This window comes from Triplophysa dalaica, chromosome 13, assembly GCF_015846415.1.
Source record: "Triplophysa dalaica isolate WHDGS20190420 chromosome 13, ASM1584641v1, whole genome shotgun sequence".
Classification (NCBI taxonomy): domain Eukaryota; kingdom Metazoa; phylum Chordata; class Actinopteri; order Cypriniformes; family Nemacheilidae; genus Triplophysa; species Triplophysa dalaica.
This window is the reverse complement of record NC_079554.1, coordinates 11429927-11445825: the sequence shown is the minus strand read 5'-3', so window position 1 is coordinate 11445825 and position 15899 is coordinate 11429927. Positions and strand designations below refer to the sequence as shown.

Sequence of the window (15899 nt, the reverse complement as noted above, 5' to 3'; positions counted from 1 at the left end):
CATTTTATTTAGGGGTTTCCAAAAATAATGGGTTAAAGTTGTCCTACAGCTGATGCATTTCTACAAATAAATGAAATAAAAGAAACCATCGTGTTGCTTATCAGGTTTTTATTTAACAGCACAGGGAAAAAGCAGGCAAATCAGATGACAGACAAACCAAAAAGAAACGGGGGAAAAAAGAGGGAAAGGGGAAAAAGAGAATGCACTTCTAGATAAAAATAAAATATTTTTTCTAGGTAAATAAGATATCCATTAAATAATTAAGAACAGCATTCAAAATGTACCAAACAAGCGACGGAAGAGCTCTCTGAGAGGAATGAATACAGTGAATGTTTTATTTCTCAATGTGCCACGACAAATTAAATGACCCCCCCCACGTTTGCGTTTAACGTTGCTCCGACTCACAAACCCTCAGTGCAGCCCTGAGTCTAGGGATAAGACAGAGCCAACATGGACAAACACCGGCCCCAGTTTACCCACGGCGGGGGACTTAAAGCCAACACGGAGATCACAGTGGGTTTTAAGGAATGCATATGGAAAAGCTCGGCTGAGCGCAAAGGAAACCGTCAGACAGGTAAGAACAGATGACCGACCTCTGACCTCAGCCATGCTCATTCATTGGGAAATATTGAAGGTTAAGGTGGCATATATTATTACTATAAAGTCTGAGACTTACATCCAACGGCTATTCAGCTTTCTTTTTTTTTGCATTAGTTTTTGCCCTCTAATGAGCTCTCTCTCTGATTGAACAGTGCATTACACAAATGTACAAGGGAAAAATACTGCTTTTACACTATACATTTTTCTAAAATATATACAGAGTAAAATAAGTTATTGATATTTCCATGAGTTGCAGCCAGTTTGCACTTCAACGAATTGTTAACGTGCATTTATGAGAGAACGGGTGTGCAAATATCAGTCCATGGCACACACTCGCACACACACCCACGCTTCTGCTCACACACTTACACAAGAGTCTATGGTTTTCTACAGGCAGCTACTTATTTGGTTATAGATTAAGGGTTTTGTAAGAGCGACCCGGTGAAAGCTGAAAGTTCTCCCAAACGCAGATCAATAAAGTTAAACAGATAAACCTCTCTTTATACAGAAGGTACAGACCCACCCCTTCCCAGCTTACATGTTAAATATTCTAACATTTACAACCTAAGACTGTTAAAAAATACATTTCTCAAAAAAATATTTGCTGCAGGCTTTTCTCTTTCAAGCATGCTTTTGAAAACGTTGTCTTCGTGACGGACAATGAGCACAGGGAGATGAATCATCGCCGATCCGCCACGATACTCGGACTATACACAAACTTTCCCAGTCAACAAACTCCATATCTGCCCCAGTGCAAAGTGAGGCAGATGGATGCTGATCGTTCCAAGGAAACCACCGCCCAGAGGTCATAGGTCATTCCGCCAAACCGCTTCAAATTTAGCATCATTATCGCCCGGTGTCCCTCATATGGTTCTCGTCCAATCCATCCTTTTCACGTGACTGCAGCATACATTTGGAGAATTTAAATTATTTTGGAGACTTAAGGGGATGGGAGTGAGTGGAAAATGAGGGACGTGCGTGTTCATAAAGTTTTGGGTAACTAATATCCACACATTCTTTAGCCCTTTGAGGTGAAGTCTAAATGAATCTCCAAACTCCTCACACACCTTTAGCGCCCTTCGCTTTCTGAGCCAAGGAAGAGAGTTCACTTCTTGCTCTCCAGCTCCCAGTATGGACCTGTTGAAACTCTCACAGTCCGGTACTGAGGACCGTGTCCTGCGTGTCGATTTGTGTCTGGATGTGTAGTGCGGGAGTCGGGGAGAGAATGTGTGTCTGTTGTGGGTGCGTCTGAGCTTGGCAGAGAGCTTCGCGGATCTGAAGGTTGAGCTCCATGAGGCGTGCGCTGGCCTGAGAAAGATCCCTGCTGGGTCCCACCAAGGCCAAACAGCCCGTCTGACCCAGAGTCTGGTGCCTGAAGTAAATGTGAAGCAGGGTCTGCACGGCATCATCCTTCTCACTGCCGAATATGTCATTGGGCCACAGGCACCTGAAAATTACGAATGATAAACATCAGAGTTAGGCTAAAGAGATCTGAAGACGGCTAATGAGAATGCTTAGTGCAAGAGCTTGGGCCATTGAAATTTCCCTGTGGGCGGGGCTACCAGTGAATGTCAAAGCGACATGATGTACTGTTGATCTGTCAATAGAGATGTGTGTATGTTTACCTGAAAGCTTTAACTTGGGCGATGGCTGTGCTAAATTCACGAGCTCTAAGACTTTCAATGAGTGAGTGGATTGCTGTCTCTGTGCTTGATTGGTCGCATTCAAACTCTGCCACTACCCCCAGTCCATCACCGACCGACTCCGCCTCCTTCAGACAGCTTTCTAATATGGCCAGCTCGTCTGACATGTTAGTCACCTGAAAACCATTAAGGCATCATAAATTTAGTATTATTTTGTTGCATATTACGCAAAACCAAATCGACAATACAACAAATATAATCAACAATATACAAATATAATAGCGCAACCGTATCAATTCGGAATATATTTAAACCAGTATTATATTTGAACACATGTGTTTTTTTAGAGCATACAGCTCTGAGTGTGTGCAGTCTATAGAGTAAAAGTGAGTTAGTATTGATAGATGATAGGCCGAATGGCTTTGCTCTGGTCTGTGTTCAGCATCAGTCTCTCTCAGTGAGCATAATGAAGTTACACTGCACTAAAGGCATTACGCCCCTTGACAAACCTTTCTGTGCATCCTTTCTGACACACACACGCACTCATGCACAAATGCACACACGCTCACACATGTCTGTTTTACTATCTCTGTGGGGACAGTCCATAGGCGTAATGTTTTTTATACTGTACAAACTGTATATTTTATCCCCTAAATCTAAAGATTGTAGAAAACCTTTTGCATTTTGTTCTGTACCATTTATAAGCTTTTATACCCATGGGAACCTCAATTGTAGTCCCCACAGTGACACAAGTCCCCATGTGTTGGTGTGCGTTCATGTTTAGGTCCCCACCGGGATTTAAAAACATGTATACACACACACACACACACACACACACACACAACAGTATTTTGGAAACCAAACAACACAGGCCCTGTTGACTTCCATTGTTTAAACACAAATTAAACATTTCTCAAAATAGCTTCTGTGTTTCGTGTTTGAATGACATGAGGGTGAATAAATGACAGAATTGTAATTATTTTTGGATAAATTATCCCTTTATGGATAAAACTATTGTCGGGCACATGTGACATGTATATACACTCATTGTGATGTAATGTATGTACTATAAAAGCAGACTGACTTCGGCCTCTCTCTTCATGGTGTCCACCTTGCTGATGAGTTTACAGTAGGCCTGAAAGAGCAGCAGGAGCTGGAAGTGAAGCTTATACAATCTTCTACACAACTCCAGTTCCTAGAGAGAGAGAGAGATATAGAGAGACAGAGATATATAGAGAGAGAGAGAGAGAATTATACCATCTTCTAAATAACCTGAGTCTCTAATCATCTGCACATTTAGCAGCAAAACAGCATGATTAGATAAACGGAAGAATGCGTAAATGGAAGGAGGAAAGAATGGATAAATGTCCTGGCATGGAGAGAAGAGCTAGGATAGTTAGACTCAAAATTCTGTTGTGTACTTCTATATGGCACAGGTGATACAGTGTGGACCATGAATGGTTCCCTAATCTGAACAAAATTATGCAAGGCATTTATCTCATCCAACAAACCTTTAGCATATTAGCACTTGGGTAGACATGTTAAAATCATAAGCATACTCATTGAAACCACAAGCGTTAATTAAGCATTCAAGAAATATTGTGATCTTGGATTATCATACGCTTTTAGTAGTGTTAAGAGACAAAAGGCAGGGGGTTCTGAATTCTGATTGGTCTAAAAATAACTGACTAGAAAATTTGGTGCAAAATGAATGAAATCGCAATGAAAATGTGTGTGGCTGAATGGAAAGGATGGCGAATAGGCACTCAAATATGATAAACCACTTACTGCTAGCATTTCCATGTGCTAAGCAAGAAGAACAGCAGGCCACAACAGAGAGGAAACAAAAGGAAATGAGAAAGACCAAAATTAGTGAGCTCATAACACCCCAAGAGCACCATAAAGAGAGAAATACTGCAGTGCATCGATAATACACAATGAAACGGAGATAGCAGTCTCATGCAATGCATTCTGGCAAAAGAATCTAAATAAAAGTGAAACTACATTCAAACGCGTGTAACGCATTTGTTTTTACAAAAATAAAACCTGGCAGAGTGTGAGAGACAGGCAGAAATACATGACAGTTTAGCAAGAGATAAATGCAGGGAAGGAAATATCCCTTGTATGACAGGTGAATGAAGCAAAAGGTGAGACTTTGTGCAATCTTTAAATCCTAACTTCTTTCCCAAAGTCTTCGGACTTCAGATTCACTGTGACATTAAAGATACATTTTTGGGAAACCTTAAGTGCTCCACAAGGCGCAGCAGTAACTAAAATATGAACTAAAGAGAGAGAGAGAGAGAGAGAGAGAGAGAAAAAAAGAGAGAAAGAGAGAGAAAGAGAGAGAGAGAGAAAGAGAGAGAGAAAGAAAGAGAGAGAGAGAAAAAAAGAGAGAGAGAGAGAGAGAGAAAGAAAGAAAAGAAAGAGAGAGAGAGAGAGAGGAAAAGAAAGAAAAGAAAGAGAGAAAGAGAGAGAGAGAGAGAGAGAGAGAAAGAAAGAGAGAGACAGAGAGAGAGAGAGAGAGAGAAAGAAAGAGAGATAGAAAGAAAGAAAGAAAGAAAGAAAGAAAGAAAGAGAGAGCGAGAGAGAGAGAGAACCTCTCAAGTGTGAATGGAAAGATTCTGGATTACCTTACTTCTCATTTATCGTTACAAAATCATTTCTATACACTCAAAGGAACAATTTGTTCACATATAAAGCGATGTTTTAGCTTTAAAATATTTAGAAGGGACAGTTTACCCAAAATTATCATCATTTACTCACACTCACGTTGTTCCAAATCTGTATAAATGTCTTTGTTCTGATGAACACAGAGAAAGATTTTTGTAACCCAACAGTTCTTGACTACCACGGTAGGTAGTTTGTTCATCATAACAAAGACATTTATCAGATTTGGAACAACTTGAGTAAATGAACACAGAATTGTATTTTTGTGTGAACTATTCCTTCAATAGCCTAAAGCTTTTTATTAGCTCAACAGAAAGAAGCGATGTGTGTTTGTGTGTGTGGGGAATAGAGTGTTTTGTACCTGAGCTTGACTGTTGGGTCGCTGCTCGCTGTCTTTATCACCAAACGTCTTTCTGCAGTTATTCAACCACTGCAGGGAAAAAAAGAGCAGATACACTTAAGCAAACCATTGAACCATAATAGCAGAGAATTATCATCTCTGTGCTTATGTGTGCGCTTGTTTGTGTGTTGCATGACAGGTGGTGAGCCAGATGGGAAATTTCCTCTGTAAAGGTTGCCGTTATGGATAAAAGTGAAGTGTGAAACGTAATTGGACAAATAGTGAGTGCATGCTTGCGTGAAATAAATTTAATAAGGGTGCTATTTAGCAAATTAAAGAGGGTATCCTTAAGTACGGGGGGGGTTGTTGGGTCGTGACATAATGCTTTGGAGGCAGCGCCTGTGTCTCATCCAATTACTGTCCTCTAGTGATCCACTATCCCATCTGCCAATATCCCCTCAGCTCCACTCCTGTAGCATGTCCACCCAGCTAAATGATTTAAGGCCTCTGTGAGACTATTCTTAGTGATTGTGCATGGACGGAAATTGGCTGCTGTAGATTGTAGACAGGCTGTAACGCAGGCAAAATCAGCTCATGTCCTGATATGATTTAATAGCTAACCATAATAATAACAGCACAGAGACGTCAAAGAGCAGTTTATGAGCCTGCGCTGTCAGCGTATTCTGTTTAACCCCATCCCAAGAACACGAGGGGGTGTTTGAAGAAAGCCTGTGGAGAGCAGTTCTTACGTTTTTGTAGCCTGATGACCTGTTGTTTTAATTAAACAAACTCAAACCTGTTGTTTGCAAAATGTAAATGAGACCATCCTCATACCCTTATTCATATCTGCATATTTAAACATAACACGTTGACAACATTTTGGTGTGACAGGTCAAGACAGTGACCGCACCTGTTCAGCTGCTTCTCTCTTGCTGTTGTAGGTGTCGAGATGCTCCTGTAACTCCAACACACTGAACTTCAGTGTTTCCAAAAGCCCACAGGAAACCAGCTACAACACAAACAGTATATAAACAATTTTACAGTACTATATACATTGATAAGTTGTTATATTTTAAACCAAACCAACTTTTTAATTATTAGAATATTATTATAATTACTAGAATAAGCATTCACACAGATACATATTTTGACATGATGTGAGCCTTGAAGTTAAACAGACAAATAAGAGCTAAACTAAACATCTTAAAGGAAGTTTAATCCTTGAGGATCTCTGTTTTAAAGCAAGTAGTCAGATGTGCGATGCACAAGTGTTAATTCAGAACTCACAGTTTCAGCATCCAATAGAACTGTAGGGCACTGGGAGCAAGAGGTCATGACCTCTAGAGAGCTCAGAAACTGGTTTCCCATTCTCTGGAGTCCCTCACCGAGGAAGCGCACCGAGGTGTGTGTAATCGAGTCAAATTTGCTCTGGATGTGCTAAAGAGAAAGAGAGAATAAAGTCAGCACTGCTAAACTGTAATTATGAAACATTATCCACACAGTAACTTACAGTACACTATTACAAGGACGGTTACCCGCAACAATCTGGAGATACCATGACGATGGTTCACACTTAAAATCTAGAAAATTACTTTTTGCTACCACCTGAATGAGTTCTAATTTACATCATGTGAAATGTGTCTGAATAACTGCTTCCTTGATCGATAGAAAATGAACACAAACATGCCTGTAAAATAAAATTCTGTTTACCACCTATGCTTTCTGAAAGCTATAACAGAGCAACATTATTGCAACTTTTGCGACAGACGACCAATTCACAGAAAAATTACAATAAATGAATGCACTGTGAAAATGCAATCTCCATTGACATTTTAGTGCATTTAGGAACTGAATACACTAGGGGTTGCAATGTAATGGTTATAAAAAGCATAGACCATTAATGACCTCAGAATTTTTTTTTTTTTTATTATTAATCTATTAAGTTTTTATGAATTTACTATTTATAGGGATGTGTTTAGGTTAAATTATCAATTTGTGAACTACTACCAATATTTTTTATATTTTATGAATTTATGCAGCAAATGAAAACTGGAGAAACAGGTCAAAATAACAAGATGCTCTGTATTTTTTCAGGCCTAAAATACAGCAAAGAATGCAATTTCATATTCACATTTAAGCAATACAACCGTAATATGTGTACATACGTATATTTAGAAAAAGTAAAAAAATCTGCGATAACCTCGATTTTTATTACAGTTTTCACGTGTCTTAACATGCTTTCAGTCTTTCAAATTGCTGTTGGATGAAATCAAGTCACCCTGAGGTTTGACTGACCACAAGAAATCAAGAAATTCTGATTTAATAAAAATTTGAAATGATCTTAATTAATTTTTTCTTATTATATTTGGGTAAATTACATTACATTCATATTAGGGGGAAGTAAAAAAAACTCTGAAATAAAACCCATTTAAATGCAAGACATGTTATTGCTTGTCTAAACAAGTTTGAGCCTCAAAAATATGCATTACCTCCATTTTAAAATGCATTTTTTGAATCATATTTTGTCATTGAGCCATTTGTTAAAAATGACAAACACAATATTGATGCAATATGCGAATAAACACAAACACCCCATCTCTCATTTACACTCACCTTGAAGAGTCGTGAGAACACGTGGAACGTGTACACAGCACTAGACCCATCCGAGTCTGACAACATCTGGTTGACATGGCAACGCCAAGCGTCCTCCTCATCGTCATAAGCTACGGGCTGGAACGCAGCCAGAATAGCCGAGAGAAAGGGCGATGGAGGTGGAGAGGCCTGGAGTTCAGGAAAACCATCGGCATCAGCCTCATCTTGACTGTAAACAGAAGGAAAGAGTACAGCTCAGCCACACGCAGAGAGACGAGGATCCGCACACAGCGTTACATCATCCGGGAAGGACAAACGTAAACATAAACATGCTCTTCTCTCCCTCTCCCACTGCAGATCCCCCACCTTGCAGTTTTGCTACAGTCTTAATCCACTGCAGCGGCGCATAAAAACAACTCCAGCATTAACACGAACATAAACAAACACTTACAGGCCTGTAGGGCCGAATAGCTTGACAAAGCACACAGAGTAGAAGAATCTGAGACTAGTGCTGCTGAAGGACGGAGAGGACATGGCCTTTATCTTCATCCTCGCTTGAATTCTCCCCTTCAATGTTTTCCTGCTCTGACGCTTTGTTCCCGTCTGAGCTCTCCGTCTCACGTGCTAGCCTAAATTCTCCCGCTGTGCGCGTGACGCGCTATGTTTTTCTCTCTCCTGCCCTCCCCCACTCGCTGCAAAGCTGGGTGATACAGTATGAGAGCGTCTCCCAGGTTGCAGGCTCTCTCACTGTTAAATGGATCCTCGCTGCAAGAAGTGTCCAGCGAAAGAAAGGGAAGGCCCTCTGTGAGCTGTGCATGAGCAAAATCAAATTAAAGCCACTCGGTTGAAGCACGTCTTTAAATTGGTATTAATCGATCATAGGACGGCCAGACTTACGGATGATCAACAACCCTGCAGTCGAAGTGTCTGCACTTCATCAATGTTACATCATTTATGGCAATGATCTCGTCCCAGGGCATAAGTATTACTGAAGCCAAATATGATATCACCAAACAGTGCTCTAATCCACCTCGACCTTATTCACAGCAGAACATCAGCAACATGTCCTGCCAGGTACCTGACAGATATTTCGGAAATAACGGATCTGAAAATTGCTACCTGAGTCTGGAACGGCCCTCAGCTTATATAAAGGAGTACAAATTGTCTAAATAATCTTGTGAAAAAGCAGCTCATACATTTTAGCTATTAATGAGGGAAACATATTTGCAAGCTTACAAAGATGATCTACATAATATTATTGCCAAAACATTATTGTTTATAATCTCCATAACTGTTCAAAACCTAGTATCAAGAATGAGGCTGAATTCTAGGATTTTGGACAACTCGCATGGCACATGTATTCTATCATGTTGTTTTCCCACAATGCACTGCTCAGTAAAGATATTCATCCCAGAGGGAGTAAGGAGAAGACTCTTTTATGTACATTAGCGTACGTCGTCTTATTCAAGAAAGTATGACATGTAAGTAAAGGGGCTGTAGTTAGAATTAAAAAATGCTTGTTATTAGCGACACCGGTGGCCATTAAGTAAACTGCAGCCAGCAAATCATTGCCAATAAAAATACATCTAATCAAAACCTCAAAACAGATAATGTTTTGGAAGTTAAACATTAAATTATTGAAATATCTACTTCTTCAGGGATCAAAGGGGTTCGGCTGACAAAACGTTTGAAAACCACAGCATTAGGAAGTAAGGCACATTCATAAATTTTGGACAGGACCCGTGTCATAACATCTGGATGATCACCAACAGCTACCCCTTAAAAGAGGAGGGCTAACAGGTGCAAAACCAAATCACAAACCAACCTGGACATGCTGGAAAAATCCGCTTCTTCTTCCTTACATCGTTCATCAAGCTCTTTCAAAGCCAGCGTCACATCCTCCTCACATACCAAAACCAGGGCCGAGTCCTGATCGGGCAGCACAAGGCTTGTCTCATCATCGCACATGGACCCCAGTGCAGAGTCTATGACAGGTGGCGGCAGTGCCGGCTCTTCCTCAAAGAGGGATCCAGGCGGGCTGTCCTCTGCTGGCGGCGGAGGGGGGGCAGGATCCAGGTCGTCGGTGGGGTCCTGAGAGTCAGGTAAGTCACAAAACTCAGAGGGGTCCGAGGGCAAGGGAGGGGCACTCCCAAACCCCGTATCCTCGCTGACACTGCTGCTTATTTCATCGACGGCAGTTACACTGGCATCCTGCAAATGGAAACATGGTAGATGGTGCTCAGGAAATTGGGCAAAAGTAAAAGATGTATTTTTTTAATAATATACTTTTATTATGACAACGAAATTCGAACTATATGGCTGTTCAATTGAATTGCACAAATAGACTCTTTGGCTTCGAAACATCATATTTAACGGAACCAGGAACTGTTTTGGGTACCTAAGCTGTAAAAAAACTTGCGCACTGAACATCAGTAAGGGACCCTTAAACATCGCCACTCTCACATTGACCCCTCGACAGTGTACGTGCTCAATGCTTCAAAAAAAAAAAATCAATAATGGCAAAAGGCTAATCCTTCACCATTCACTTGATGATGCAAATGTGACCCGCAGATGGATAAACCCGTAACATCAGGGGAACTATATTAAATGAACCACTACATCACCATTCATAAATCACATGAGAGCACAGAATTAGACGGCGACTGGCTATAAAATAAATCATTTTTACGCTACGTTTCATAACGCAATGTTTAATATCGTTTAAAAACAAAGCTATAATTTATGCCGCTGTCTTTTATATTTACACAATTTAGGATGCAACAGTTTTGACAACGAAACTCAATGTCAAACACGGACTACAAAACTAAAGAACCTAAAGAACGATTTGTCGATAAAACATTTCTGAGTACGCACTGTTCTGTCTTAGCCTCATGTTTTATTCAAACCTACTCTGGGAGACGAGCAAGAAAAAAAAGAAAACAACACATCTAATTGGACGAACTTGATTTTTCTGCTCCAGCTTTCTATTTATGAGTCTAATGCATTAACAGAAGAAGGGAAAGTGGCGCGGAGCCAAAGTAGAGGCGGAATTACAGAAAGCTTTTAGGCATTCTTGGCTGAGGTGGTCGAGCAGATGAGTGAGACTATCGATGGTTTTATCTGGACTCATTACGCTAAGAGCTGGAGAATGACAGAGAAGATGCCCTTGAGCTGCCATTGAGGTATGACAGGACTGGACTAAACTGGTCTCGGCTGGACTGAGAAAGCATTTATCAAAAGTTATTCGTTCATTGATATCTTTGTGAGGGGTGTTGTGCTATGAATGGGGACTGGGAAACAGGCGTCGCTTTTACTTCCAATCATTGGAGTAATAATGTTTGAGGGCTGACCTGTGGAAACGGCATTAAAAACTATACTGTAGCTGATACATGTTCAAGGTAGTCCAGTGTTTGGCATTTAAATATCAATCATATGATGTGGAATAAAACAAATTGTGACGATATCATATAGTAATGATAAACATGCATACATATAGTAAGGTTACAATGTTAGTAGCATGTTAAAGCTGGTTAAAGCCATCTCAATCAGGCTATGCAAAAGGATCGTACACCCAAAATTAAAAAAAGTAAAAAATTAAAGATAAAATAATACTTAATATTGCAGAAATAAAGTTAGGAAAAACACTATTACGAACACAAATAAATCGCTATTACTAGAAAACATGTTTGTTACAATAACATGCTTTATATTTTTTAATAATAATAAAGATTGTGTAAGACTTGACTAAAGTTAACTATACTTAAAAAACTGCATGATTTTTGTATGTTGATTGTATTTCTGGATTTTGTTCAAATGTAAAACATTGTTTTACCTTTTTCTTTTACAAATATTTTTCAAAGAGATTTTCAGTTGTCTACCTGAGTGGACCTCATAGGTGCGGTTTCCAGACAGGGATTATGTTAAACCAGGACTAGGCCTTAGTTAAATTATGATATTATTAAAACAGTGACACTGATATATTTTAAGATCTGTTAGTGCGAGCATTTTATAGTTAAAACAGCTCTAAAATGTATTTTAGTCTGGGACTAGCCTAAACCCTGTCGGTGAAACTACTCCATAATGTTAAAGTGGCACTAAAATGTCATACGGGCTACTTTTATAGTGCTTCTGGAGCTTAGTAACCATTGGTCACTGCACACGGAATAAAGCAATGAGAACATTCCTCCACATTTTTTAGGGGGATTAGAAATAAATAATGACTATTATTTCTTTTATATAGGCATTTGAAATGAGAAGTTTATACTAATTCATATCTTCGGGTAGCAAACTGAGTTCAACCTCACCCGATTTGACATTTTTAGTTGTCATTAACAATACTGCTTGAAGTTAAACCGACAGCTGCCAAAATTTGTGTCTAATTCCATAATTTAATACCAATTGCAGCTATCAGTCAATGTAAAAACCATCATTAACGATAGCCAAAAAATGTGCAGGTTTGAGAGGTTTGAACCATGTGCAACCCTGTGGTGGGATAGTTTTAACTAATACTCACAATAATTTCAAGATCCGTCGACAGCAAGTTTGCAGGTCCAAAGCTTAAGGAATGTTAACATCTTTTTAACATTTCTGGGACCGAATTTGTGGTAGTTTTAGCACAGCAGGCCTGAGGTGTATATTTTCTCCTGATGATAATATCTCCCTCAATCACACAAGCAAGCAAGCAAACCCCGCCCACAAACCAGTCAATTATCTAATGGCAATGACGGCAGGCATCTGAAAAGCAACACCCAGTGCAAGGAAAAAAGAAAAGAACATGTGCTGGTTTTTCGCCACAGGAAACGATGGGAGGACAAAGGGGCATAATAGCGCCTGCTATTCAAAAACACAACAGCAGCATTTAGTGTGCTTTTAAAAAGCCACAACAGCTGTACACAGCTGAACGACAGAGAATTTGACAGACAGAAAACCAGTACCAGATAACTCGATATGAGAGCGAACAGCGTAAAGCAATGGCTAAAAAGCACCCGTGCACCATAATTTGTTAAGACTCCTGATTGATCCCACCTCAGGCAGCTGGCTGCTATTGCTGTCAGAGTGGGCGGTCTCAGGGGTGGGGCTGTCTGAGCGGGGTAGTGGCAGAGTGGGTGTGGCCTCTTCTGTCAGGACACAATTGGAAGACTCTTGGGACTGCAGTAGGGAGTCCATGTGATTGGATATGGCGTCATCGGTAGCAGAGTCGCTGTTCAGCTGTGTGAAGATAACAAATGGGCATTTAGAAAGAGTAACATAAGAAATCCTCTTGCGGCATCTGTTAAAAAAGATAAATTCTAAACAGAAACCACATATGTTCAATCACATGCACACAGAACTGATTACGGAATTTTAGTTTGTGATGTCTCTACTTTAATATTTATTTCCTTCATGATATCATGCGACATGCCAGCAGAATGATGACCAATATCGTTCAACTTTCTGTTGATACCTCGGTCTTATTCATACAGGGTACAAAGTAGAAAAAGAGAGAACAAAAACAGAACAAGGAAGATGACTCACTCAACAGCATCTAAACGATCAGTTTTTTAAGCTCTGCTAAGTAGCTCATGCCTCATAGCAAGCGAAAGGGTTTGACACATTATTTGAGGTTAGGAGTTAAAACACTGTTAAGGGTTGAAACATTCATGCATTGAAAGTAAAGAGCAGTTTTAGGAAAGAGCAGGCCCAAGTGGAGTCTACAGATGATTTTACCATGTCTTTCGGAGGAAAACTAATTTTAAAATGATGAGGATCACATTTAAACACGTCAAAGTGTATTTAATAGAGCTGAGAGTGCTACATTCTACGTACATTACATTTATTTTAATAAAGGTGGGTTCCAAGTTGTTCCAAACTTGTGTTAAATTTGTTGTTATGCTAAACACTAGGAAAGCTATTTGGAAGAATGTTTGTTACAACAGGTTCTGGGGCACTATTGACTTCAATAGTATAGAACAAAAATACTATGGTAGTCAATAGTGCCCCAGAACTGTTTGGTTTCCCACATTTTTTAAAAATATCTTTGTTTGTGTTTAACAGAAGCAAAGAATTGTATACAGTTTTGTAACAACTTATTGCTAAGAAAAGATGACATAATTTGAATTTTTTGGTGAACTATCCTTTTAAAGAATAAAGATTTATAAAAAAGATGCAGGGCTTGTGTAGAAGTTTACAAATGATTGTCATTTCAATTCTGCGGAAATCTGGGAAACTTTCCGTGTAGATTCTGCAAGGGCCTGGTAATGAGATCATGCGGTCAAGAACTTACATAAAAATTGGACTTGAATTGAAAATAATGCTAGTGAGCTGATCCCTTTACTCTGACTAATTGATAAAAAAACTCCACTCCACCAAAATATAGTAATAAAAAGGACGAGTCCCCATCACCATACTTACCACGGATGAAAAAAATGAAAAAAGTGACAGAGGGCGGCTCTATAGGGTTAAAAAAATCAACAGCTTATATGGCTTCAAGGAGGAGTGTCTAAGACATTGAAAGTGCGGGTTATGAGCAGAAAGCAAGCGTCTAACCCCGCCTAGGTATGCCGCGGCAGCGTCTAAGCCCAATCTGCCACACAGTCACACCATGCCGGGGCCCCCGCGAGGAGGGGCCCGGAGGAGAGGGGACTTACGAGATTGGAGCGGTTGAGAATCTGGCTAGCGCTCAGTACCTCCTCCTCTGATGATTCATCTGTGTCCTCTGGTTGGATGAGGCTGGGCGTGCTGCCGGAGTACTGACAGTCCTGCAGCGATGGGGTGTCACCTTTATCAATGCTTTCCAGAGAACGGCGTCGCACACCCCAGTTAAAGTTGTCCATGCTCTCCCCCTGCAGGTGAAATGGGAGATATGCAACATGAGTGGTGGAAAACAGTGAGCAACACTGAGCTTTGATATGTTATTTGTGAATAAAATTATAGACAAGGAAAAGAAAAAGATTTTACTTCACAAATACGCACAAGCACAGATCACAATAAAGTGATGGAGAACGAGACAAAAATGACTAAACAAATGTATGAAAAAGATGCTTTATGTTCAACTTTGAGAAAATGTCCTGATCATACAGTAAACATTATAAGCCTAATGTACTTTTCATCTGCTTTTAAAGGGGTCGTATATTATCGTTTGTTTTAGATGTAATGCAATGTGTGTAAACGATTTGAGGTTAAAAAACACGGTATTTTCCACATACATTGCATGTTTGTAACTCGTCTTTGCCCCCCGCTTCTCTGAAACGTGTGGAATTAAAAAAATAAATCATAGCTCGGAAAAGCAAGGTGTGCTATGATTGGTCAAGTGAATCAGTGCTTAGTGAGGGGTCCAATACTGCAAGCGTGTGACCGAAATGTTACGCTTCTTACCATATTTGGAACATCAGGTTCCAAAGCAATTGTACTGACAGGTACGCCCACCTTACTAGCATTAACATTTGGTTGGTCTTCAACCAAATCATATCAAATCATCATAGTCAAATCATACCACGAACTGATGTTGATTTGAGGGGGTGAGCATTTGCTTTTAGACAGAATGCATCTTTTGTTCCAAGACATAAATTTTGGCAATTTTACGTGTCAAATACATGCATGGGCAACTTATAACACACTAAAGACACAGAAAAACAAATATTCGCGCCATATGACCCCTTTAAAGTATACAGGAACCAACAATTACAGCTAGGGCCAATGTAACATAGACCCAGTGCATCAGTAAACAGTAAGCACTGTATTTTTCCGAGTAACTTAGTACCCTATTAAAACAAAACAGTGTTGTGTTAATGGCCCATCAGAGAAAGTGACTATATACACATTTATCTTATTTTTATACAAATGCACTGAATTATATGCATCCTTGCTTTAGCTGTAAATATTAAAGGACTCGCTTGATTGGCTAAAAGGAAAACATTTCAGATGAACGACGAGTGCTCAATCTTTTGTTGAGAAATAAAACGTTCATAAGTTAAGCTTCACAGCGCTTACTGAGCCTAAATTCTGCTTGAAAAACTTACCTGAAGCTCCTGGAGGCAAAAGAAGGAAAAAAGACAATACAGTGTTAGGAAAAGTTAAGA

At 39.8% G+C, this 15899-nt stretch overlaps 1 protein-coding gene across 10 annotated transcripts in view; it reads right to left on the bottom strand.

Moving 5' to 3' along the window:
* Window positions 1–91: 91 nt before the first annotated feature.
* The window catches only part of fryl (furry homolog, like), a 79678-nt gene continuing 63870 nt past the window's right edge, over window positions 92–15899 (bottom strand). For 6 of the 10 annotated variants that reach the window (XM_056764840.1, XM_056764841.1, XM_056764834.1 and 3 more), the window contains 11 exons: window positions 14469–14663; window positions 12868–13050; window positions 9668–10053; window positions 7864–8071; window positions 6538–6687; window positions 6161–6259; window positions 5272–5340; window positions 4032–4049; window positions 3328–3438; window positions 2226–2419; window positions 92–2047 (listed from right to left, as the gene is read on the bottom strand). In XM_056764840.1, coding sequence (XP_056620818.1) covers window positions 1750–2047; window positions 2226–2419; window positions 3328–3438; window positions 4032–4049; window positions 5272–5340; window positions 6161–6259; window positions 6538–6687; window positions 7864–8071; window positions 9668–10053; window positions 12868–13050; window positions 14469–14663 — 1911 coding nt within the window. In that variant the 3' untranslated portion in view covers window positions 92–1749. Of the gene's footprint in view, window positions 2048–2225; window positions 2420–3327; window positions 3439–4031; window positions 4050–5271; window positions 5341–6160; window positions 6260–6537; window positions 6688–7863; window positions 8072–9667; window positions 10054–12355; window positions 13051–14468; window positions 14664–15899 lie in introns of those variants that run through there. The other 4 variants (XM_056764835.1, XM_056764842.1, XM_056764836.1 and 1 more) reach the window with 3 other exon arrangements.